This window comes from Ambystoma mexicanum, chromosome 8 (assembly GCF_040938575.1).
Source record: "Ambystoma mexicanum isolate Mex_15411 chromosome 8, UKY_AmexF1_1, whole genome shotgun sequence".
NCBI classification, from domain to species: domain Eukaryota; kingdom Metazoa; phylum Chordata; class Amphibia; order Caudata; family Ambystomatidae; genus Ambystoma; species Ambystoma mexicanum.
In genome coordinates, this window is record NC_090929.1 from 1,431,506,291 (window position 1) to 1,431,532,713 (window position 26,423).

At 47.5% G+C, this 26,423-nt stretch overlaps 1 protein-coding gene across 1 annotated transcript in view; it reads left to right on the forward strand.

The window, feature by feature from the left end:
• RRP12 (ribosomal RNA processing 12 homolog) overlaps positions 1-26,423 on the forward strand; it is a 1,372,062-nt gene that overhangs the window by 985,568 nt on the left and 360,071 nt on the right. Inside the window, exons 26-28 of the mRNA XM_069611582.1 lie at positions 11-102; positions 4,665-4,823; positions 22,467-22,627. Of these exons, the coding sequence (XP_069467683.1) occupies positions 11-102; positions 4,665-4,823; positions 22,467-22,627 (412 nt within the window). The remainder of the gene's footprint in view (positions 1-10; positions 103-4,664; positions 4,824-22,466; positions 22,628-26,423) is intronic.

Sequence of the window (26,423 nt, forward strand, 5' to 3'; positions counted from 1 at the left end):
CCCCTCTCAGATGGACGCAATAGGAAACATTAAGGATGACATGAGGAGACATTTCCGTGTAAAATTGAAGAATGTTTTCACAAAATTCATTCGCAAGTTTGGGTGAGCAAGCATGAGTGCCTTCTGTCTTTGTAAGGATATGCCAGTGGTTTGTGTCTTTCCAATTGAAATGAGAACCTGTTTCAAACTTCATAATTCTCTTCATGGACCTAAAATCTTGAACTGTTGAAATTGAACTTTTAGATGCATCACTTTTTGGTTTGCAACGATCCACAGTGAGGCATACCGGTTGGTAACATCCATTAGTCCAAAATAAAAGGCTTCAGTTAAGCTATGAGTTTTAATGTGGGCTAATGGCTGTTGCACCCGTGATGGCCAGCAGAACCCTTGATTATTGCTGTTAACACTCTGACCTAATTAATGAACTTCGTGCTAGCCTTCTTTTTCTTCAAAAAGAAACCTTTTGCAAGAGAGCAAGCTGTTTCTTCTGGCAAGTTCCTCTTTCCCCCCCTACTGTTGGAGTTTTATACAAGTTGCTGTCTGTGACAGAACTTGGAGAAGCCCACCTTAGGTGACAGGGTTGTACCACTTAGGTTTAAAGGAATAGTTCACTCTAAAATGTTATTGTCCCAAAAGATGGGCAATAAACAAAAACATATATTAAACGTCTTTTTTAAAGAAAGTTCATATGTAAACCTTTGAGCAAGCGAGGATCAAAGTATTTACATTTGAACATCCATTTTGTCATTTCAAGCAGCCTCCTCTGGTCATGTTAAGCTCCTCCCTGGCGGCGCAAAATCAAGCAGAAAAAGCCCCCTACTTCAAGCTTTTGCTTAATGCACCCAGAGCAGAGCTGAACATGGAGGAGGCTGCCTTCACTTTCATTTTATGTTTTCGGTGCTCTCCAAGCCCAGGTAAGAACAGAAAACCTAAAATGAAAGAGCAATTGTAAATGTGTCGCCGGCTGCCGGCGGAGTTTTCATAATTGCTGCTACTTTCTTTTCTAGTTTCCCATGTGGGAAACTAGAAGAGAAATTAGCAGCAATTACGAAAATTCTGCCGGATGCCGGCGAAGTATTCATAATTGCCTCGACTTGCCTACAAGCTAATGCACGGCAAAAACATTGCATTTATGATTGCGGTGCCTTCAGCTTTGAGTCTCCTGGGCTCCCCGGGTTGGGGGAGCCCAGGAGACTCAAAGTGAAAGCCGCTGCAGACATAAATACAACACGGTTGTATTTAAAAATGCTGTGGTTTTCTTTCTAAGTTTCTCGGGCTCCTCCGAGCCGGCTCCTTAGTTTCTCGTGCTCCTCCGACCCAGAGGAGCCCGAGAAACTTAGAAAAGAAAACCGCAGCATTTAGAAATACAAAGTTGTATTTATGATTGCAGTGGCTTCAGCTTTGAGTCTCCTGGGCTCCCCCGACACGGGGGAGCCCAGGAGACTCAAAGCTGAAGCCACTGCAACATATAACATTATAAATGCTGATTTTTTCTTTCTAAGTTTCCCGGGCTCCTCCAGCCTGGGGGAGCCTGGAAAACGTAGAAAGAAAACCACAGCTTTTATAAATACAACAAGGTTGTATTTATATTTGCAGTGCTTGGTTAAGAAAAAAGAAATGAGCACTTACCTACATGCAGCCTTCCTTCCTGCATTCTCTGGTCTCTGGCAATAATGAAGCAAAAGCCACCCAGTGGTAGCTTTTTGTTTATTACAGCTGGCTGGCTTTTGCTTCGTTAGTGCTGCAAGGGCAGAGCTTAACAGAAGCACAGGATTCTCATCCATTTCACAAAATGGATGCCTCCTAGTGCTTGAAATGTTTGAGTTTGAGCCTCATTTGCTCAAAACTTTACACAGGGACTTTGTTTAAAAATATTTTTTATATATATTTTTGATTATCGGCCATCTTTTTAGCCAATAATATTTTAGAGTGAACTATCCCTTTATGCCTGAACATCCCAAAGGTTTGATAGCAATGGCTGAGCAGCCAGGCTTAGTCTAGGAGGCAGAAGGGCTGTAGTCAGGCACACAATACTTCGGGCCTACAATCAGTTCAAGGAAACACTGACACACAAGCAGTTATATACAAATAGTCATTTGATTTTATATACACAAAAGCTTTAGAAATGTCAAGCAAGTACTATTCACACAGTAATATCTCAGTAGAATAAAAGGTAGCACCCTTTAAATCAAATGTAAAGCAACACAAACGTGAGGGAAAACTACTGATACTAATTTGCAAACTTAGATCAACTCTTGCAGCTTTAGCAAACTCCTGCCCAACTAATCTTCAAGAGTCAAGATCTTTACTAAATTAATCTTAAGTCAAGGGGGGCACTGGGAGTCCAATGACCAAGGGCTGAGGAGGAAAGAGGCAGGTAAGCAGCAGATGGAGCAGAGTCTTTGAAGGTTTCTTCAGGTTTGCATGTAAGTAATAGTTAGTTTGGGCAATTTAGAACCCAATGGGTTGTTCACCCCAATGGGACGCAGTGTGCCCTGCAGGGGGGGGTGAAAATACCGGCTTAGATGCAGAACTCCAATAACACCTGAGCAATACAGCAAGACAAAGGTAAGTACCTATGCTCGAGACAGTAATTTATCAAGAAGAATTTGGTGCAGCAGGTTGGTCCCCAAGGTGTGGCGATGGTTGTCACCAGTTCAGGTTTCTTGGTCTGGATGGCTGAAGGAGCTTTGGAGGGAACATAAGGATTCACTCTAGCAGTGGGCTGCGCAGCAGTGGATCTTCGCAGCATTGGTGTATTGGAGCCCTTCACCTGCTTCGGGTCAGCGACAGTTGTCGTCCGGTAGACTTTTTTCCCTTCTCAGTCCACGACTGAGCTGAGGGGGATGTCTCGGATTGAAAGTGTCACTGCAGGCCCAGAAGGATGGCCCCAAGTTTTCAGACGGCTCTGTGCTTTACTAGACGTTGCACTGCAAAATGGCATAGTACCAAGGGTATTCAGAGTTTGCAGCCCAAGAAGGTCACAGCTCTTTGTGGGATGTCGCAAAATCCAAGGGAAGCCCGCCAAAGACAAGACCTCCCGCACCCAGGAAGGTAGAAGATGGCTCAAGTAGGAAATATTCATCATGAACAGGGCTTAACGTACAGCCACCATTTTGGGCAAATGGTGACCCCTCTGTCCCTACTGCAGCTGCAATGATGTCCTACGGTAGTCCACAAAAAGCTGTGCAAAAAGATACACGGCCCCCAGTCTGTCGGATAAATGTGTAACTGTAACTATGTTTTACTGGTACAGTGAGAAAAGGGAGACTATGGGCCTCATTACAAGTTCGGTGGTAGCCTTGCCGGTAAAACCGGCTGGCTGCCACCAAACTTGTGAATTTTTCCGGCACCTGGGAATGGGCAATTACTGGGGCATTCCGGCCCCGCCAGACCCGGTAATTGCCCATTCCCGGGCGCCGGAATAAAATGCTCCCCATTCGAGCCACATAGGGCTCAATGGGGAGGTCGGATGCACTGGCGCCATTCGTGAATGGTGCCGGTGCATCCGACATGGTCTGCTTGCGGGTGCCGGTACGCCCGCCAGGTCAGACCTGGTGGGCGGGAGGGCACCCACCAGCAGAACTCAGTTTGCTGGTCCGGTAACAACGGTACCGGTACCAGCAAGTTTACTGGTACCGTTGTTACTGGACCGGCAAACTTGTAACGAGGCCCTATGTTTCCCCTCAGCACTCCACATAAGGTTGGGTGAGCAGATCTCACAAAATAAAATACAGGAGGGACAAAAGGGTTTCCCCCTGCCCTGTTAACATTAGTTAACCCAGGTAAAATAAAAGGAGAGCTCAGGGAGCTTCCAGCAACCCTGCACAGAAAGTGCTATGTGCTACAATAGTAAAAGGTAGATGCCAGAAAACATGGGGGAACACATACCTCCATTATAGTATCCAAAAGAGAGAAAAAAAAGGGTTCCCCAGTACAGACTAAAAGAATGAGTGTGGAAAAAAGTTCCCATTCACTCGAGACAAAAAGTCCAGAAATCCAATAGTCCAGCAAAAATGCTGCGGGACTCACAAAATGGGAAGAATTACAATCAAGAAGGAAATTAGGTCCTACAGTAAAAATGTCTGTCATGAAATTAGCAAAGGGAGCTTGCAGAGTCCTTTTCCATATCTAGAGCAGCAGGAGTCATGGGAAGTCTAAGTGCACAATTTGAAAAGAGGTCCATGGGTGGAGTGCTGACTGACACGTTCATAGTCCGCTGATTAGTTGGCACGTCGTTCCTGTGTGATAATGTGGTTTGCAAGTTATTTTTAGTCTACACATGCTGAATTGAACAGCGCACTTTATTATGGTGTTGTTGAAATTAAAGTACATGAGGCGGTGGAACATTTTTGTATATTGTCTTTGCCTGCCTGCTTATTCCAAATGACACAACCATTTGTTAAATCCCACAATCTACCCTTTGCTAGGTGCGCATGAAAGCCAGTTGGTTATTTGTAGCCTTATCTTAAGTTTTCTTTTTGGCAGTGTATTTGAAAACCTAGTAGAAATGTATGTTGATCACTGATATCTACCTCTTTTCCTCTGTTAATGGCACAACTGCACAAAGTACATAATGGTGGTTTTCATTGGATGGTACAGTTGTTAGATGCTGGAAGAAAATAGACAGCATTTTTTTAATGATGGTCTCTTCTCATTTCCAGATTCGATCTCGTTAAGGGCATGTTACCTGAGGAATACCACAAGGTACTGATAAACATCCGAAAGGCTGAGGCTAGAAGCAGAAAACAAAGGGCTTTGAAAGAAGCTGCATCAGCAGATGATGATGGCACCAAAACAATGTCAAGGCGTAAAGGCGATGAGTGAGTCTGAATCCCTTTAAAAATGAAATAATGTGTTGAACAACAACTTCCACAGTAGTCCACTATATCTAATAGATACAATTTTACTGCTTATCTTTTTTTTTATATATCCATTTCTCTGGTGCCAGACTAGAAGTGACTGGTAGGGAGCACTTCTTTTTGTGGGATTTGCACCATATATAGATTCTTGTCATACCACAGATGATCTGAATGCCTCCAGTAGTTGCAGATTTATAAGTATTTTAATGGTAACTTGTATTGCTTTCAACAGTAGTTTAGAAATGTAATTATTCTTTGTTTTGGAAAATTGCAGTGTGTTTATATGTCGTATGTTGAAGATTCCTTTGTCATCTCACATTTTGTTCAGACCTTGATCCATTCGCCACCAAGTCAAAAGTGAGTAGTTGCAACAATACTTCAGGCATAGTTTCATTCAACAAAGAAGCTCCAGAACAAGTTCCCTTGATGTTGGGGACCTGCAAATCAAGGAGGCGGCCACTTATGGCACCAGCTGGCGACCACCGATGTTTCGGACTTGGCGACGATTCTGCCGAGGTAGCCACCCGAGGAAGCGGGTCTGTCATTCCGAAGGCTCTGCGGGGCTGGTTCCTCGACGTTGAGACTAGCTGGTCCCGCCTGTCCACGGGTTTAGGCACGGACGAGGGTCCTCGGAGATCAGGCAGAGGAGCAGGGTTGCACCTGCCCAATCGGTGGATGGGATGCTCACCCACTGCAGAACTCATCCTCAATGGGCTGCTTTACTTCGAAGGATTCTTGACTCCAACATAGATCTGAAGACTGGCTGCAAGATGAGTCCTCATATCCATAACTGGAGCTGAAAGCAAGTCCAAGCCCACAAATGGTGAGGTTCTGCAACATTCAAATGGCCAGTAGTTGTCTTAGGTAGAATTTCCTTCTTGTGTGATATTCTCCTCACCTGAGGAGTCCCCCAGCACTTTTTTTGCTGGACAATTTGGGTTTTCTGACTCATGTGTGAGTGGTACTCTTTTTCCTCACTCGCCCATTCTTATTGTTGTAGTCCAGGCACCCCTTTTGGGGTTTATTTTGATGGAGTTACTTTCCTCCATCTTTTTCTCTGGCATCTGTAATTTCCCACTGCAGCACACTACACCTAATGTGCAGTGTAACTGAAAGCTCATTGAGCTTCCCTTTTTGGTTTGATTTTATTTTCTTGTGTGAAATACTGTTGCCAAGGGAGGGTACTTTTTATCCTACCTAAACTTTTCTCGTGAAAAATCTGCACCCATCCCCCTTATGTGGATGCTGATGGGATAATTTCTCATGTAACTCTTTGGTTACCGTGACAATGCCACCTGAGTGGCTGGTGGCAGTGGATACTTTTTCTACCAATTTTGTGAAAATTACAGTGGAGGCTCACATGGGGACACCATTGATTCAAAATGGTTGTCTTTTCTTGCCAATTCACGATGGTTTGTTCTTTATTGGTGTTAGGGAGAATTCTCAGAAATGTGCTAATACCTCTCTGCCTTAGACTCCAAGCAACTTTGCTGGATTTTTGAGGACTTGAATTCTTAACCTGGTGAGAGTGAGACCCTTTTTCCCCACTCATGTATTTTATTGTGATTTTGAACAGTGTTTCTTTTTGGTTGTGGAGTCTGACAAACTCCATAGGCATCATCTTTTACATTGTCACACAGCACCTTCAGTGAAGTGGCACATGGAAGTCTTTTAGATTTCCCCATGGTTTAAATACCTTCTCTTGGATAAACTACTGTTTCCAAGAGCAGTAAAGTGAAATTGACTTTACTTACATTTGTAACTTTCCAAACCCAGCACACACTATCTTACAATCTGGTGCTAGAGGTGTTACTTGGCATCCCCTTCGTCTAGTTTCCCATGTAACATTTTGATGTTAAGCTTTCATCAATGAATAACTGGTTGCAGTGTTTTACTTTTTACTACTGTTGTGTGTCTTGACCACAGGCTGCGTTCTCAGCCACGTTAAAGCACCCATGGGTGCCATTTTTGTCAAAATGGCCCCGGTTTTCTTTTTTCACCATTTCTTTGTGGAAAGGTCCTTGAGATTAACTCTGCGCACCAAACCAGGTTTGGCCCCTTTGTTCATTTTGTCTTTGGCTGGATTCATGCGTGAAGCCCGCCTCTGCCTCCAGGTTGTCTGGCGGGGGCAGGAAGCAAGGAAGGTGCCAGAAAACTCCCTGTGCTTAGTCTCCTAGGAGACAGGAATGCATTATTAGGCGATTGGCCGCTGATGGTCCGGCAAGGATAGCCACCCTTTTTTTGTGACTGACATCTAGGCTGGAATGAATGGGAGAAACCTGCACAAAAGGCGAGGCTTTTTGGCTTGGAAGGCAGTGTCGACCACTGGACGAAGGAATCCGAAGAAGAAATTGGAAGAGATGCCTGCTGTAACTGCTGGACCGTTGGTTTGCCTGGTGAAGCCCTGCTGCTGTGCTGAAGCTCCAAATTCTTATTGACAGAGAAGCCCCTGCAAGGGCGACTTCTCCCTTTTTCAGTTGGTCGGACCAATCCACTCCAAAGTAAGCCACCTGGACATCCTCTCTAAGCTGGCTGAATTTCCACTGCAGTCGCTGCTGGAACTGAATAGCCAGGGAGAGGAACACCAGATCGTGTGCATTGCTTTTAAGTTTGCCAAGAGCTCCTGGCAGATTCTCCGGACTCCCAGGAAGCAGGACTGACCGATCCTGAGCCCCCTCAAGAGTGCGGGACCCCAGATGCAAGGCAAGCCCATCTCGAAACCCAGGAAACGCGTGTTGCTATTTGCGGTAGACACAAGGAGATGAAACACTGAAGTGCCACTTGTTTGAAGATTGCTGGTTGCAGTCTGTGGCTGTCCCGATGCAGCGCAGTAGTCCCCAGACGTCCTCCCTCTTGTCCCCACGACAGAGGCACAGGAACACCAGGATCTGCAGAGCTGCACAGGAACTGAAGCCATTTGCTGCTCTTTTCTGCAACCTAAAGGTTGTGTAAGGTCTGAGAGAATGTAACTGTTGTTGTGCCACCTTGCTGGATCTCAGTTGAGACTTGTCTCGGTTGCTCTTGTAGAGTTGCTTGCAGCTTCTTTACCTCACAAGCCTAATCAGCTTGTGGCCCTACTTTGATGTCTTCTATCCTAAAAATCCTAAAAAGATTTTTTAAACAATGTGCAAGACTTTCTACTTGCCTGCAAGAAGTGCTTCAGCTCACCTTGACTTTTGCTAACTTAACATTGGCTGGCTTGGCTCCCTGAATGACTTCTCTTCTGCTTATGTCTTTTGCCTTCCTTCCAGGAAAGGGTTACCGAACTATGCATTGGGGGGTTATTTTGAAAGTACTTGGCTGCTTAAGAACTGTGTAAATACTTGTCTTATTCTGAAACCTCTTTTCTTTGACACTCCTCAAGAATATTCTAAATGCAACAGTGATATATTAATGTCACCAGGACCCTAAATATTGAAGTCACCTGAGGGTGTAGGAAGTGTCTGTATGCCATCCCAAATGGGTACTTGCCGATTTAGACAACTGAGTGTATATTTTTGAAGTGTTATTTGTGTGTTGCTTTATATTGCTCCCTCCTGAATAAGGCTTACTCTAACTGACCGTTAAATAAATGAATAATTGTTTAATCCAGAAACCTTGTGTGAAAGAGTTTATTTGAATACTTGTCGCTGCGAATCTGTGTAACTCCCCTACAGCTCACATTGACCCCTCTTGAGATAAGCCTGGCTACTCGACCACGCTACTAACCTGTGTAGTACAGACCTATACCAAAGGTTAGGTTCCTATTGCCAGGAGGTCAGGGTTGTTGTAGTGCACCCAAAGGGTACTGCATACAATCTTGCCTAACACTTGGTCCTGCTTCTGCCGTGCTGGGTGGGGGAGGTCCTTGTTTTTCTTTTCTTTGCTGGGATCCTTTATTGAATCCTGCCCAAAGGCGCCAGTGTGTCTGGGAGGATGGGTGTTAGATCGGAATTAGTGCAGTCCAGCGGGTGTGAGAATACACAAGACTTATCTCTTGGTATTGGGACACCCACCTTTTCAATATAGGCCTGTACTACAGAAGTTGGTAGTGTGACTGAGCAGCCAGGCTTATTTTAAGAGGGGTAATGTGAGCTGTAGATCTGTACAATGAAATCAGTATATACAGGTATCCAAGTAAACACTTACACACTTAGTTGTATAATACATTATTTATACACAGATATTTAAAGCATTCTTTAAAACGTAGTAATTAGCTGTAACATTAACCCAAGTTAGGATTCAATTCAAAAAGTGAACAATAATGCAGGTGAGTAATTCATTCATATGTTACACATGTTCCAGCATAACACTTATTTTGTATCACCTTTGCAGTATTGAGTTATTAAGGAGGGAATGGTTAGGGTTAGATCAGAACAGACTGATCTTCTTTAAAAACAGTTGGATTCTACCAGAGGGATGCAGGCACTTTTTTATCACAGCATTAAAGTGTTAAACGTTTAAAACCTGCAAGGGAACAATCCCTGCCAAAGCCAATATGTTCAGAAGGAGGCCTTTTAGGGAACCAGGACAGCCAGTGTCAATGGGCAAAGTCAAGGTTCTGATGCACTTAGAAAAATGTTTTTAAATAGTCTGTGTTCAAAAGAAATCACTGCAACTCGAGAGGAATCACCTTCAAGAAGCACAAGCGGTAAAGCCAGTGCAAGTGAGTTGAGGTCAACTCAAAGTAGGGTTAAATGGCACTTGCAAAGGTAGGAAGCACCCCAAATGGCAAAAGGATAATATACCCCAAGTCCCACAGTACCTTTGAACTGAAGTTGTTCTTGCTGGATGCCTTCTGGGTGCAATGCCGTAGACCCTTGTTCCTGATCCTTGGTGATGGTGACTAAAGGGAGAACATCTGACGGGCTCTTGCGGCAGCACTCGAGAGAGAGGCACTCGGCAGCAATGGATTTCCGTTGATTCAGCAGCTCTTCATGTTGGAGTGCCTTTTTCTCAGGGCCAAAGAAGAAAGAACAGCTTTGGTTAGAAGTTACTTGATCCCTCGGTCCTGAACTCTGTTAAGGGACTCTGGGTGCAGATTTCCTGCTTCTGTAGGGACCCCTGAAGGCCCACAAAGATTTGACCGGACTAGCACTTCATAAGACAATGCACTCACGGGTGGTTGAGATACCCTGGGTATTGAGATTCTGCAGCCTTGGAAGTCGCAGCAAGTCGGGGCTAAAATAGTTTGTCTTGAGGCTAGTTGATCCCACCAGCCTAGGAAAGGAAGTCGTCCATTACCTGTCTTCCCTGTCGATTCGAAAACAGGGTCAGCACAGCTGCAGGGCTTCACTGGGCACTTTACGGTCCAGGAGTGTGCTGCTGGCTTAGTCTTTAGTCTTCTGCTTCTGATGTTGTCCTACAGTGATGGCATCTGCTCTTATTCTCAAAAACCTCACTTTTTATGCAAGCTCCCTTTAATTCCCAGATTTAGGCTGTCAGTCACACAGCCTGCCAATAGGAACTGGTTTCACTCAGGCACACCTGGAGACAAAGGACAGGGAAGATTTGGGACCCTCACTTTTTCCAGACACACTGGATTCTGGGCGGGCTTCAAGGTTGAATCCTGCCAAAGGCAAAACATAAAAAGGACTCCAACCTGATGCAAACAGAGTAGAAGCCCAGAAGAAACTAACTAAAAAGAAATGGTGAAAAAATACCATCCGTTGGGTGCAGCACTGCAGCTGAGGTATCGGACTGCAGATGCATGTCACTAGGTGGTAAAAAAGAAACCACTGCCACCAGCCATTCAAGTGAGTTAGTGTAACAAAATGTTGCATGAGGAATGGGTTAAATGAGTTACTATGTAACCCCCCAATGCACTCCACTTAGGGTGGTGTGTGCTGGACCCATAAAGTAAAGGTAAGACAGGAGTCATCTTATTATTCTTGGAACAGTAGTTCACCCAAGAAAATGAATTTAAACATTGAGAAGTCCAAGGGACATTTCAGTGGCACTGCACAAAAGGTGAGGTAGAAAAAGCTCCTACTCTCGAGTAAAAACTAAAAAGCCCTGAGTCCAGCAAACAAGCTGTTGGTCTTTAAGGTTAAAGGGAATTGTCTCAGAAATGAAAATTCTCCCTAACACAATCTGGTGTTCCTCTCCCTGGCTATTAGGTTTCCAGCAGCAACTATGTGGAAATGCAACCAGTTCCGAGAGAATGTCCAGGTGGCTTACTCTGGAGTTGATTGGCTCCACCAACTCAAAGGGAGAAGTCGTCCTTGCATGGGCTTCTCTTGTCGATACGAATTTGGAGTTTCAGCATAGCAGCAAGGCTTCACCGGGCAAACCAACGGTCCAGGAGTTGCAGCACACGTCCTCTTCAAGAAGTTCTTCGGTTCCTTCACCCAGTGGCCGACTCTGCCTCCCAAGCCAAGAGACTCGCCTTTTAAACAGTTTTCTCCCTTTCATTCCAGCCTAGCTGTCACTCACCCAGCATGGTGGCTGTCCTTGCCGGAGAGTCAGCCAGCCAATCACGCCAGAGTACATTTGGGTCTCCTAGGAGACTAAGCATAGGGAGTTTTGGGCACCTCCCTCGCTTCCAGCCCACACCAGACACTCAGGCGCCAGAGGCAGTCTTCAGTCCTGAAACCCGCCAAAGGCATATGAACAAAGGGACAAAACCTAGTTTGGCGCACAGAGAGAAACACTAGAAGGACTTATCCAAAATGAAATGGCTAAAAAAGAAGACTGGGACACGTTTAAACAAAGGGGCTTAAGGCGCCATCTTGAAAAACATGGCTTCTGCGATTTTTAGCTACCGGTATTCGCGGTAGGGAAAAATCATTGTAGTTCATTGTAAAACCACTGCCACCAGCCATTTCAATAGGAATGGGTAGCATTTGATTTCTACATGAGTTTCTAGACACAAGGGATACTAGGTAAACCCTCCAGCATTCTATAGGAAGATAGTGTGTGCTGGTTTTAATCAATTTACTTTACGTTCTCTGGGAAACAGTAGTTTATCCCAGAGAAGGTTTTTAAACCTTTGGGAAGTCTAAAGACATCCCTGTGTCACTGCACTGAGGGTGCTCTGTAACACACATGAAAAGGTGATGCCTATGGAGTTATCTAAAACTCCATAATCAAAGAACACAAGAGTAAAACACACATCAAAATACATGAGTGGGAAAAAAAGGCTCTTACGCTTTCCAGGTAAAAAAATCAAGTCTTCAAAATCCAGCAATGTTGCTGGGGCTCTCTAAGGTGAAGAATTAGCACATTTATGATAATTCTCCCTAACAAGGTACATATCAAAATAACCAAAAATCTAATGTGTAAAAAGTTAGTGATTCAAAAGTATCACCATTGAACTGCACTGTAAAGTGCTGTGTGCTATTTAAAATACAAGAATTCAAAAGGGAAACCAAGTTTCCCAGTACTTATATTCTGAAGGACTGTTCAGTTTCCCCTAACAAATGAGCAGAAGGCAAAGGAGTGAAGCTGAAGGCTTTAGTTCCCTTCAAAAAGTCAGGGCAGGATACAACACAAAGCAAAAGGAATGTGGTTCCTGTTAGGAGAGATTTATCATTTCCATGCTTCATCCTCTCTTTTGAGTGAGACCCCCAGCACATTTTGCTGGACTTCTGGAACTTTTTCTTTAAATCCTGAATGAGTGGAGCATTCTTCCATTCATTAATTCTTGTGGGCTGTCTTTTGGAACTCTACTCTTTGTATTCTACCTGTACCATGGAGTCTGTCTGCTCCATAGCTCTTAAAGGCATCTGTGTTTTTACTACTGGAGCACACAGCTACTTAAGGACGGTGTTGCTGGGGACACTTAGGGTCCCCGTTTAAGATTACTTTTCTATATCCTCAAGTAACCACAGTTCTTTGGTATCTCAGAAAACACTATAGGCTGAGAGATTGGCACAGACCACCTTCAGTGGTGTGCCAATGGGATACCTAGAATCCCCCTTCTTTCTACTCCTGCGACTTTAGTCACAGAGACAGTCTCATAGTTATGGCTGGTGGCAGTGGATGTGTTCTACCAGCTATTGTATAATTCTTATACCGCAGGCTATGTCCATAGCTTTGGTAGTGCATAATAGGGGCACCCATGTACCAACTTGGGGCCTCCCTACTTTTTTCACCATTACTAGTGTGGTTGTTCTTTGTTAGCCCTTCGACCATTTTGTGTGTGCCTGTGTGTCTGCCTTTGATGGGAAACCGTAGGTATTGCAGGAGTGTGCTGGAACTGTATAAAAGGTGAGGCTTCTGGAGTGAAAAGCGAGTCGACCACTGGAAGCAGAATTAACCGAAGAAGACGACCAGCGACTCCTGCAGACCCTTGGCAACACCTTCAAGCGACCACTGCTGTCCTGACCCCATTCTCTTTGCGACACAGGACCTCTGATGAGGACTTCTTCCCTTTGGCTGGTGGGAAAAACCAGTCCCAAGATGAACCTTTAATTGAGCCTTCTCCTAAGGGCCGAAGAACTTCGGAACCCCAATACCAGGAGACCTGGTGCCTATTTCGAAAGCATGCTGTGGGAAGGCCAAATCCGTCAAAATCTTTGCTGAACCATAAGGTCACTCCAGAGATCTGATCCAACTCGCCCAGACCCCTTCCCCAGAGTGCGGGGACTGCAGGAAGTGAAGATTGACCGGACGAACCGTGTCCTTTGTTGGTGCTGCAGAAAAGGCACCAAAACTGGCGAGTGAACCAAGAAGTTGCTGACAGTCGTGCCCCAGTTCCTCCCTTGATACTGCTGCTGAGAGATCCCGTCCATTGTCCTGCCATCAGTTATCGGACCAAGGAATCCGAAGGTCTGCTCCAGAGCTGCAACATAGCGGAGCATCCAGCATGAACACTTTCTTCTAACCTAAGGTACTGTGGGGGGGAAGAGGCATTGCTTACCTGATTCCAGGAAGTCGCTCCACAGTGTTGGAGTGCACCTAGAGTTGTCCAGGACCACCCCCCTTTTACCTCCGACTCAAGCAGCTGCTTGTCCCTTCGAGTCCTTTCGAGGTCTCCCTTGTTAGTTAACTTGCTGCTTCTATAACACTAGAGACTGGAAGAAATCCTCTGGAACTCTTCGTATTCTGCTGCTTGTCAAGACTTTGAACCCTCTCCGAACGGCCTTTAGCTAGGATTGCGTTTTTGTACTTAAAATTCCTGCTGTGCGAAGAAACCCTCGCGAGAACCTTGAACCAAGCTAATGTTACACTAACTAACAAATCATTTAATTACTTTACTATGTGTTTGCAGAGTAAATGTATTACCGTATGAACTGTTTGAAATCGCAGGTGTGTAATAACCGATAATACGATAACATCCTTTTCCCTTTCTAACGTTGCTACAAATGTAACCGCAAACAAATGCAAAAGTGAAAGTGCCCTTTGAAGTGTATTCTCAAGTATTCCGAAGTGTTGTCTAAACGTCTAAAGTATTTAAAGTGATTCTGGTGTATATATAATAAATATGTATGTTTATATACATTATAAGTGTAAGAGTTTCTTTGGTGTGCATTTTTAATATTCAGTGTACTTACCTACAGCTCACATCTTCTTCTTAGGATAAGCCTGACTGCTCTGCCACTCTTCCAAGGTCCTGTGTTAGTACAGACTGCTACGAAGAGTTGGAGATCTACAAACCACTGGGATAGCTTACTAAAGTCTTACTACCAGTAGGACTTCAGGAAAATTCCCCTAACAGTTTCTTAGAAAACGGGAGGGAAAGTTGCAACAAAAAAAAAACATCTTTCCTAACACTGGCCAGTCCATAAGACTGTCGTTACTGAGAAACTGGGGGGAATTCTTCTATTATTGCATTTGCACACATCACCTTACAGTGGGGTGCAAATAGGATAATTTGTATTCTTATAACTTTGGGTTTTTGGTTACTTTTTATATGTTCCTAGGACAATCTGGTGGCAGCAGTGATAGTTTTACGGGTTAATAATATTTTACTTGTGCACTTTCACGTTTACCACTAATGGCTACTAAAGGAGGCAGGATTGGATTGCCCCTCGCTGTTTGAATGGTGCGGATCCTTACCATTAGTGGACTTCTGCTTGCTCCCATCCTATATCTAGAATAAAAGGAGGGTTCCTGCAACTGTTCATCAGATTACCTTTGGAACCAAGACTTTTACAAAGAAGAGCAACCCCCTGAGGTCCCAAAGACTACTCCTGAAGCTGACCAGCATAGACTCCAGTGCTGTCCGATTGAAGTCCTTCTCCTTACTGCTGTTGCTTTGTGTTGACTCATTGTAGTCCTAGACCACTCACAGCCTTCCTGAGACTAAGCCTTGCAGCTCTGCTACATCACCTTGATTGCGTTTGGATAACCTGTGTCGTCCCTGTTCACCATGATGTGGTGGCCTCCAAACCAGGGCTGATTTTGGAAATCTCTCAACACAGCTTGTCACTTCAACTCCCTTGTATCAAGTCTTTGTGGCATTGGTGATCTTTTCTCCTTTTGTAGAAAAATCAAATCCTTGTTGTTCTAAATTTGCAGATAAGATTCCTGCTAGTTTGGCCTTGGTGAATCCCTGAGATGCCTTTGGGCAGTAGCACCATACAACTAACAAATAACTAACTTCATTTCAACTTCCAAATCCAGGAAATGTGTTTTAATCCATCATGCTACAAATGTTCAGTAAGAAGTCGGAAGCACTTGGGTTTTGGTTTCAGGTCTAAGTTCAGAGCAGTAGGAAACAGAACTTCTCCAGCATGGAGTCTGGCATGGATTCACATGCTCATGAATATTCCCCGTCAGGCCGGGAATGATCGGCAAAGAAAAAAATCAGTATCAGTTTCGTTTCTGATCTGTCTTTCTTAGTAGTAACCAATCACTGATCTCTGGGTCATACTGCCCCCAGCCAATGACTGCCCTCTACCCAAGCCCCTCCCCTGGCAGCCATCCTCAGATTTTTACCACACATTCAAGTGTTGGGAGTCCTCGTGTTTAGCTCTCGAGCTTTTACTGCGTTTTCGCGCTTTTTCAGGAGATTATTTCTCTTTTTTTTCGGTTAATCGAGCCTCAAGCTCCACCTTTTCTACTTCCGATAACGGGTCCCGTTTCGGGATTCTTCTACGCCCCTCAAGGGTGAAGTTTTCGTCGAGTTACACTTCTTGGAGGATTCCAGAAGATCTGTGGTCTACCTCAACGGACATGGCCCAGGACAAGGGAAGCTCGACGCCCGGATCCAAGCTGTTCAGGAGCTGCCGAGGATGCGGATTGTAAAATGCTTTCTTTCAAGGAGGACGAGCATTCGAGATGTCTCTACTGCCTTCATGAGGACAAGACGCACGTGGAAAAGGACTGTGCGTTCTGCAAGAACCAGTCGGAACGGACCAAGCAAGATCGTTGTTCCCGCCTCGCCGCCTGGCTGAAGAAAGGCTCAGCAGGTGAAAAAGTCTGAGCGGTCCTCTAAGTCCTGTGAGGGCACCCCGGCGACGGGGGCCCAACAGAAGGCCAAGCACTGGGAGTCGGCGGGCACCGGGAGCGCTGAAAGGTCGGGCTCCTCGGCTGCCAGGCAGGGCGCGACTTCCCCGGCACGATCAACCACGAGCCAGCGTTCTGGTTCAGGGAAGAGGAAGTCCGAGAACCCGGGTAAGCTTCTGGAGAGGCCCTGGTCGATCTCGAAGGGAGCCGAGGGGGAGCGAGGCGATGACCCTCCCCCCCCAAAGCGAAGGCCCAGGGCGCATCTAAGGTGGTGAGGGCCTTGATCCACCCGGCAAAGGCCTCTATCGAGGTTGTCGAAGCGGCCCTGGCGAAGCCGGCAGAGGCTACGCCAGTGGCGGCGGCCTCGGGGCCCACAGTTTCCCTGCCCCCACGGAGGGAATCCTCTTTCCAGACCATCGTTAAGACCCCCGTAAAGACCCCGGGGGAAAAAAAGAGGGGGGGGGGCGGTGGCCATTACGGACTCGGATTCAGCCTCTGAGGGGGATCCGGTGGAAACCGTGAAAGGCCTCAACGAGAGGTTCATTGGCCTCAACGAGAGGTTCGAGAATGTTCGATCCCAGGGGACGGTTCCCGCTGATGTGATCGAAGATAGCGACGATGGTGACGACCAGGGCCCAGTGGAGCAGCCATCCCGTCTGTCGCAGCCATTACCCGAGCCCCAGGATAGCTCGGCGGCCATTTTGTTGGCGATCCAATCCTTATGTACTGAGATAAGGACGAGGTTACCACGGACCCCGACGGAGGATCCAGAACCAGGCCCGTTGTGAAGCCCTCCAAACAAGCGGAGGAGAGTCCACCCCGCTCCGCCCTTCGTGCCCGTGAGGGCTGTGGACCCCTCATCCCCCTCGCCGGACCCTAGAGAGGATACGGCGACGGATACAGCGACGGGGACGGACGGCGGCGATGACACAACGGACATCCCGTCATCACCTCCTCCCTTGGGCTTCTCCACCCGACGAAATTGCCCCTTTTCACGCCATGATAACCAGGGCATCCGAGCTCTTCCAGATCTGCCCTGAGGAACAGAAAAAGGAAGGGTTTCTTTACCAACGACAAGAGGCCAAGAGAAAGACGGTCCTTGCGGTGCCGTTGCTCGACGACATCTGGGACGAGGGGCTGGCTATCCTCAAGAACCCTTCCACGACACCCGCCAAGAGGGACAGGTACGAGAAGTACCGGGTTCCCTCTGCCGCCCCCTTGTGCCTCAGGGCCCAGCCCACGCCGGACTCTGTCATCTCAGCAGCGGCCAAGAAGAAAGCAGCGGGTGCGGCGGCTTCCGCTTCCACTTCCCCGCCGCACAGCGAGGGCAAGAAGTTGGACTCCATGGGACGACGAGTCTTCTCGTTAAGGCGGCCAATGCCTTAGCGATTGTGGCCCGTTAGGACAGGGAGCTTTGGTTCAAGATCCTCTGCTAGACTTCCTACCGGATGACAAGAGGACGGAGGCCCTACAGATTCTGCAGGAAGGAGAGGTGGCGTCGGATCACGCCATAACGGTGGCAACCGACATTGCCGATACCATATTTCGCCAACTGGGCAACAGGGTTTGCCTCCGACGACGAGGATGTCTCAAGGCGACCAGAGTTTTGGACATGCCGTTCGACGACAACAACCTGTTTGGAAAGACGGTGGATGAGTCCCTCCAGGCCATCAATACAGACACGGAAACAGCCAGAGCCCTAGGAGTCCTTCAGCAACGGGCGGCCCTTTCGGAGGTCTGGAGGCAGACAGGGAGCCTCCAAAGGATCCAGCGGCAGCTCTTCTACTTACCGCAAGGCAGCCCGCTCCTCGTCCCAGGAGGCCTACAGAGGCCGCGGCAAGCAAGGAGCATCTCGCTGCCGTCGGCAAGGAGGGGGCAAGGCCTCCTCCATGCAGGACTGAACCGGCCGTTGCGTCGGGCCCCCACCGAAGCACCGCGGTGGGAGGCCGGCTGACGAAGTTCGTCAGCGTGTGGGAGTCCATCTCCACCGACCGTTGGGTGCTGGACGCCCTGGCCCGCGGACACTCGCTGGAATTTCAAAAGAAGTGTCCTTGCATTCCTCCCGTGGCCAGGAAGGAGAATCTCGTCCCCCAACTGCTGTTGGAGGTAAGGGCGATGCTCAGGAAGGGAGGCATCGAGCTCGTCCCCAAGAGGCTCCGGGGCTCCGGAGTATACTCAAGATACTTCCTCGTCCCAAAGAAGACAGGCGGTTGGCGCCCCATCCTGGACCTGCGTCGGTTGAACAAGTATATCAAGGTACAGAAATTCAGGATGGTCACCCTCCAGCAAGTGCTGGGACAGCTGGAGGAGGGCGACTTCCTATCGTCACTGGACCTGGAGGATGCTTTTTATTTGCAATCTATTTTTTAAGGTCAAACAAACACACTACAACTGTTTCAAAACATAGAAAGCATCATATTTCAACACATTTTCAAACTCCCCAACTGCCCCCTCCCCCTTTAAACTAGAGCCGGTTCTCACATATCGTTTACGGGAACATCGCTGGGTGGCACACTACCTAGACAGCCATCAACTGGGTCCTCTGTTTCGTTGTCACCCTGGTGAGGGTTTGCCAACGAGGCCACCAATTGCCGCCAGGCCAGCAAGGGCCCTACTTCTTCTTCGCCCCCCCTGGTGACCGCTTCAAACCAGACTACTGATTCAGCTTCCGCCCACCTCAAGAGGTCTGTCCACCATAACTCCACCCTAGGTCTGTGGGCCGCCTTCCAGCCCATGGCGATTCTACGTTTGGCCAAGACATAGATGGGTCCTTCATCTTGCTTATGTGTTTCAAATGCCGGGGTCTAGGGAATAGTCCAAGCAAGCATGACCAGGCCGATTCCACATCAAGCACCACCCCCCGCCAGCCAGTTTCGTCTTGACCTCGTTCCACCTCTGGGCAAGCCCAAAACATGTGTAGCAGTCCCGCGTTCACCTCCCCACACCTGGGGCATTGCTGTATAGCTGATCCCCCAAACTTAACTGGAGGATGCTTACTTCCACATCCCCATTCTAAAAAGTCACAAAGTTCCTCAAATTCGTAGTCCAGGGGCGTCACTACCAATGCAGAGCTCTGCCGTTCGGATTAAAGTTGGCACCCCGGTTGTTCACCAAGTGCCTCGCACCCGTGGCGGCGTGGCTGCACCTGCAAAGGAATCCACGTCTACCCCTACCTAGAGAACTTGCCGTCCAACACACAGCGAGGACCGTCCGCCTGCTCACGGAGCTGGGATTCGCCATCACCTACCCCAAATCCCATCTGGCCCTGTCGCAGGTGGCACTCTTTCTGGGAGCGAAGCTCGATACAGTGAGGCGATTGGCATCTCCGTCGGAAGAAAGGACGAAGGCCATTTTGGGCAGGGTGCAGCGCCTGTTAGCCACGGAGGTGGCCAGAGTGAGGTCCATCAAGTCCCTCCTCGGGATGATGTCCTCGTGCATTTACCTTGTGCCCCTTTGCAGACTTCGGATGCGTCCGCTACAGGAGTTCCTCGACGCCTGCTGGATTCAAGCGGCGGGCTGCTTCGAAGACAGGATCCCGCTCGAGTTCCGTCGGGCGATTCTATGGTGGGGTGCCCGTGCGCACCTCTCGGCAGGCATGGACTTTCAGGCCCTGGCGTATCAGTAGACGGTAACGACGGACGCCTCCCTGGAGGGATGGGGGGGCCCACACCGGAGATCTCCACGTAAGAGGCCTCTGGCTCCCGGAGGAGAGGTCTCTTCACATCAACATCCTGGAGTATGAGCTGTGTTCTGGGTGCTCAAATCGTTCCTTCCATCCCTCAAGGGCAAAGTGGTGAGGATCTTCACCGACAACACCACCACGATGTTCTACATCAGGAAGCATGGAGGCACCAGATCCCCAGCCCTGTCCAAGGAGGCCCAGGATCTGTGGCACTGGGCTGTCGCCCAGGGGATGTTTCTGGTTCCCTTCCACCTGGCAGGAATAAAAAACACCATCGCCGACTCACTCAGCAGGGAGCTGCGCTCGTGCCACGAGTGGGAACTACGCCAGGACCAGGTGGATCGACTCTACGATGGGGCAAACCCCAGATTAACCTGTTTGCGACAGCGACGAACTCCAAGTGCCAGAGGTTCGCCAGCAGGTTCGCCCAGCCGAGGAGCATGGGCGATGCTTTCTCGTTCCCTTGGGACGGCCTGTTCCTGTACGCGTTTCCCCCCCCCCCCCCCCGACGCCGTTGCTGCTCCGTCTCATCAACCAGCTCAAGAGGTCCAGGTGCAGGATGATCCTCGTCGCACCGGTGTGGCCGAGACAGATCTGGTTCCCAGACCTTCTGGACTGGTCAGCGTCCCCACCTATCAAGCTGGCAACGGACGCGGATCTTCTCTCAAGAGAAGGAGGCGCCATTCTCCATAACGACCCGGTGTCGCTGAACTTGCAGGCTTTGCTCCTGCAGCACTAGAGTTTGGAGGATACAATATCCCGGCTGACTGCAGAGAGGTTCTTGCAAAAGCCAGGGCGTCCTCAACTGTCAAATGTTATGGACATAAGGGGAAGAGGTTCTGTGTCTGGTGCCGTGCACAGAAGATTAACCCTCTGCGGATTACGGCCCCTCAAGTATTGCCGTACCTACTGTCGCTGGCCAAAGCTGTACCGGCTCGCACCTCCATCAAAATACATCTGGCTGCCATTTCCCGATACATCAGAACTACAGGACGGGCGTCCTTATGGTCTCATCGCCTGGTGAAGGAATTTATGAAGGGACTATTCCGATGTTCCCGCCGGTGAAGGCCCCTGCCCCGGCGTGGGAACTCAACGTGGTGCTGACCAGGCTCATGGGGGGGCCCCATTCGAGCCTATGCACTCGGCGCCGTTGAAGTTCCTGTCGTGGAAGACAGCATTTCTTGTGGCCATCACCTCTGCACAACGATTGGGAGAGATCCAGGCCCTATGTTGCAAGCCTCCATACTTGACTTTTCACGACACGAGGGTGGTGCTGAGGGCGCACCCCTCATTCATGCCCAAGGTGCCGTCGGACTTCCACCTCAACGAGCCCTTGGTGTTGCCAGTTTTCTTCCCGTCGCCTTCGTCTCCGGCCGAGAGGACTTTGCACTCGCTGGATGTGGCTAGAGCGCTGAAGTTCTAGGTGGACCGCACGAAGAGTTTTCGTAAGACGTCACAGCTGTTTGTGAAATTTGGACCTGTGAATCAAGGTAAGGCGCTCTCGAAGGCTTCCATTTCCAGATGGCTCTCCGGCTGCATCATGCACTGTCACCGGTTGGCAAACCGGCCGCTGCCCGGCCGTCAGATAGCCCATTCGACCAGAGCGATCGCTGCTATCACGGCGCTCCTGTCTGGTGTGCCCCTGCTGGACATCTGCAGGGCTGCTACGTGGAGGTCGACGCACACCTTCACAAGATTCTACTGCGTCGATCAGGACTCCAGGGAGGAGTCCAGGGTTGGCCAAGCAGTGCTGCGCAACCTGTTCGCTTAAAGGTGAGCCTGGTGAGGAGGTAAGAGATGCTTAGTGTTGAGTTGTTGTATTGCTTAATGTTGAGTCTGTTGCCACCTCCCGTGATTGTGCATGTGTATACTGCTATGTATTCTTATATTCATGAGCATGTGAATCCATGCCAGACCCCATGCTGGAGAAGGAACAAGTTACTTACCTGTAACTGTTGTTCTCCAGCATGGGTCTGGCATGGATTCACATGTGAACCCTCCCTCCTTCTCCTCTGCGGCTTTTCACTTGGTCATACTGCCACTTTACGTGCTACCAAATCTGAGGATGGCTGCCAGGGGAGGGGCTTGGGTAGAGGGCAGTCATTGTCTGGGGGCAGTATGACCCAGAGATCAGTGATTGGTTACTACTAAGAAAGAGAGATCAGAAACGAAACTAATACTGATTTTTTTTTCTTTACCGAGTGTTCCCAGCCTGACGATGGGGAATATTCATGAGCATGTGAATCCATGCCAGACCCATGCTGGAGAACAGTTACAGGTAAGTAACTTGTTCCATCGGAAAGGTACTGTTTACATGCTGGTACTTGCTTCTCTCTCCACTGAAATGTTCGCAAGTATTTGTTATTGTAAAGTGGCGTGTGGCGTGTGGCCTGTACTGCTTGCTATTGGATTGATGTTGCTGCTTGATATACATCTAATGTATGCACTTAGTTTCATAGGCTTGCAATGGTGTGGTGGTCATTAAGTTTTAACATTTATGTGATATGTGATTTTTGGTTTCTTGTCTTTGTTCCAATGTTCTGCTCTAGTATTGAGGATATTTTAGCAGAGTCGGACTCTGAGGAAGATGAGAGACAAGGGAAGGAACAGAAAAAGCAACCAAAATTAAAAAGCCAAGCTTGGCTGAAGGAGGGTGAAGATGATGAGCCCTTGAACTTCCTTGACTCCAATGCGGCACAGAGAGTTATAGGTAAGGTTTTCTTTACGGGTGAGGTGTACTTTTAGCGTACACTTATGCGTCCATTTTCAAGATGGATTTTCAGAATCAACCCTGTGGGAAGATTCTGAGAGGCCAACCCGTTATAGTAAACGGGAGGGGGGGGGGGAATACACTACATTCTAGCCAAACTCTGTCAAGGTAGGTGACTGAGCAGTAAGACCTAGACTCAGGAGTATGTGGAGGTGGTTTATTGGTTCAGTGAGACGCACAGAACTCCAATAATTAAAGTTAGAAAATAAATTATAAGAAGCATTGGCAATGCCAATAATTTTGGGCTTTGTAGTTAACTGCATTTTACATTTAGCATGGAGGGAAGGAATGATGGTACAGAGATGAAGAAATTACAGCATGGGAGGGAGTGAAGGGCAGCACCGATATTTGGGTGCAGTGTTGGGTGGACGGGCATTGTGGTGGTAAGAAATAAATGGCAACACGATGGAGAATAAAAAATCAAATAGATTAAGGTAGTCCATCAACTGTACACAGGAGCATTGTACATTTGACTGCGCAAATGGGCAGAGGCATCATGCGGAGCATCAGTACAAGGGGGAGGAGCGACCACCCGGAGGAGGGGGTCATGAGGGACAGCCCAGTGGGGGGGGGGGGGGTCATGGAGGGACAGCCCAGTGTGGGGGGGGGCAATGAAGGGACAGCGCAATGGCGGGGCCAATGAAGGAACAGCGCAGGTGGGGGGGGAATCACGAGAGTAGCAGCTTTCCTGGACGAATGCATGACGATATATGGGATTAACTGTCCGGAGAAGGAAGGAAGAAGGCCAAACAACAATGTGGCTAAAGGACAAGCAAAAAAATCTTGTGGCACAGCCGTTTTAGGGTATTAGCCATGTTTAGTAGCCAGACATGATAAATGTGAATGTGCACAATAAAAATAATGCAGGAATGCTTACATTATATCTGCTGCCACCAGCTTGTCTTTAGGCACATACAAAAGTAACCAAAAATCCCCAGTGTAAAAGACTAGGATGATACTAAAGTATCCCCACTGCACTGGATTGTAAGATGCTTTGTGCACTGTTAAAAAGCTCCCCAAACAGGTAAAAAGTTAAGACAAAAGGGGAAACCTCTCCCAGTACTGATAGTCTGAAGGACTGATCAGTTCCCCCTTGACAAAATTACCAAATGGCTATGGGTGTGAAGCTAAAGACTTCACTTCCCAATTAAAAGTCAGGACCGGTTCAAAAACAAAAGCAAAATGTTTGGGCGGGTCCATAGAATATAGAGGTAAAGTTGCCTGAAGAGAAATCTTCCCCAACGCCCAGTAGCAGACTTTCTGGCACCACTATTGTAGACGGTAGGGGGAGTCCACTGTAGTGGGAGCCCCAACAATATAAGGACTTTCCTAACCCAAGGGCTGGAAGAAGGCCAAACTCCCAACATGAACAAAGAACAACGAAGGTTTCGTGGCACGCCCATTTTAGGGCGCTAGTCACGTTTAGTAGCCCGATGCGGTAAACCTGAATGTGCACACCAAAAATAATGCAAAACTGTTAGAAGAGTAATTGCTGCCACCAGCTTGTCTTTAGGCACAAATAAAAATAATCAAAAATCCCATGTGTAAAAAGCTGGGGTGGTGCAAACATATCCCCACTGCACTCTATTGTGCTGTGTGCAATTGTAAAAATACAAGAATTCAAAAGGAAACCAAAGTTACCCGGTACTGATGGTCCATAGGAAACGATCAGTTCCCCTAATATGTGAGCAAAAGGGGAGAGAAGTGAAGCTGAAGGTTCACGTCCCTTCAAACAGCTAGGACAGGATAAAAAAACTGACCAAAAAGAATGGGGTTGCATAGGAAACTATGGACGTAAAGTTGCGAAAAGAAAATGTTTCCCAACGTTGAGCAAAGTAATGTGTGCTTGTAATGTTTAGGTAATAAGGTTGTCTTCATAAATCAAGTATTTAAGCATCATTTAAAAGTAAATGGTTGATCTATAGTAAGTGAAAGCATATTAAGTTTTTGTCTGATGTGTTAAATAGGATTTGGCAGGATGTGGCGGCAAATAAATGTCTTCCCAGAGAGGGTTGTGTTGAAAGATTACTTGCATGGAAATTGCATTGCTTTTTCCATATCTGATTTCAAAGTTTGAATGTTCAGAATGCAGTCAATTCAAGTAATTCTTGAATGCACTCTGAACAGTCTGATTGGTTGAGAGGTCAATAACGACTTCAATGTGCTAATGGCTAATGGGAAACAGGCGCTGCCTGTCTATCAACATTTAAAATCTTTACTTGTGCCAAAAATTGCCCAAGTTAATTGGACCATGCTTTTAATAATTTTGTCTTTTATATAACACATGCTTTGTAGCACTGCACCTAATGGGTGTTTTCTTTAACCCACTTAGCCTAACCATATGATGGGTGTAGCCTCCCCTGCTAGGACCCATACTGGTCACATGCGAGTTTCACACAAGTCAGCCCGGGAGCATGGCCATATTCAAAGCACACTAACACACTTTGAATGTCATCTTGTCTTTGGCATGCTTTTGTATTCCACTAGCTCTGAGGTTGTTTTATGATGTGCCCCTCATTTGCCTATGTTTTAATGTATTCCTTTGTCCCACAAATTGCTCATCTTAGAATATTCTCCAGTCAGTCTCAATTGGGTATATTTTTCGGCTGCGTGGGGGCACACATCTGCTCCATATGTCTGTCCTTGGCACCCATGACTCAGCATGTGACTTAATGGAAATTATATATGGAGTTATCTGCACCTGTGACCTCAGTTTCTTTTTTGTGTGCGCTCAGGACACTTCTTCAGAAACCTGCCACTGCTTCTAGCAATTTAATATGCCTGCCTCATGTCTTCACCAAAGGTCTCCAGCTTTAAGGACTGCTGGAGGAACTGACCCACACTGACGTTGCTTTTGGTGCTAGGGTCCAGTTTACCACATGGAGCAATATGGATTCTACCAATCCAGGCGTAGAGTATGAGATGTTGTTTTGAAGCTCATCTCTCTCCACCCCTATTAGGGAGATTTCATTGTTATGCTTAATACCCTCTACTAGTGAGACCCCCAGAACTGTTTGCTGGACTTCGGGACCTTTTTCTGTCCATCCGGAATGAGGAGAGCCTTTTTCCCCTCATTCATTTTTATGGGCTCTGACTTTTGGAACTCTGTTCTGCGTTTTAGCTTTTCTATGGAGTCTGCTTTCCTCCATATCTCTTTTAAGGCATCTGTGTTTAAATTTTGCAGCACACAGCACCCTATGTGCAGCGTTGCTGGGGACCCCTTGGGTACTACTTTGAGATTCTCTTACTATCCTTGAATGATTGCTGCTAATACTTCGTGTTCCTCCTAAAACATTATCCTGTGAGAGATTAGCACACAACACCCTATGTGGACCGCTATGGGGCTAGTATCCCTGTTCTCTCTGCTCCTGTGTCTTTTTAGTCACATGGACAACTCTATAGTTATGGCTGTGGATGTGTTCTACCAACTGTTGTGCTATTTTCTGCTGCAGACTCTATTCAGTGTTGGTTATACACAATAGGGTCACCTATGTGCTAACATGGTGGCTCTTTTCTTTTGTTGACATTTCTTTTGTGGTTGTTCTTTGTTAGCCCTTCTACCATTCTGGGAGGTGGAGGTCTGAATGTGTGTTTTGCCTTTGGCTGGAACCCTTGGGTGTTCCCGCCTAAGCTCCAGTGTGTCTGCGAGGACAGGAAGTAGAGCAGGAGTTTAACACTCGCCTGCCCTTTGTCTTCTGTAGTGCCTGAATGGAACAAGTTCCCACTGGGATGGCGG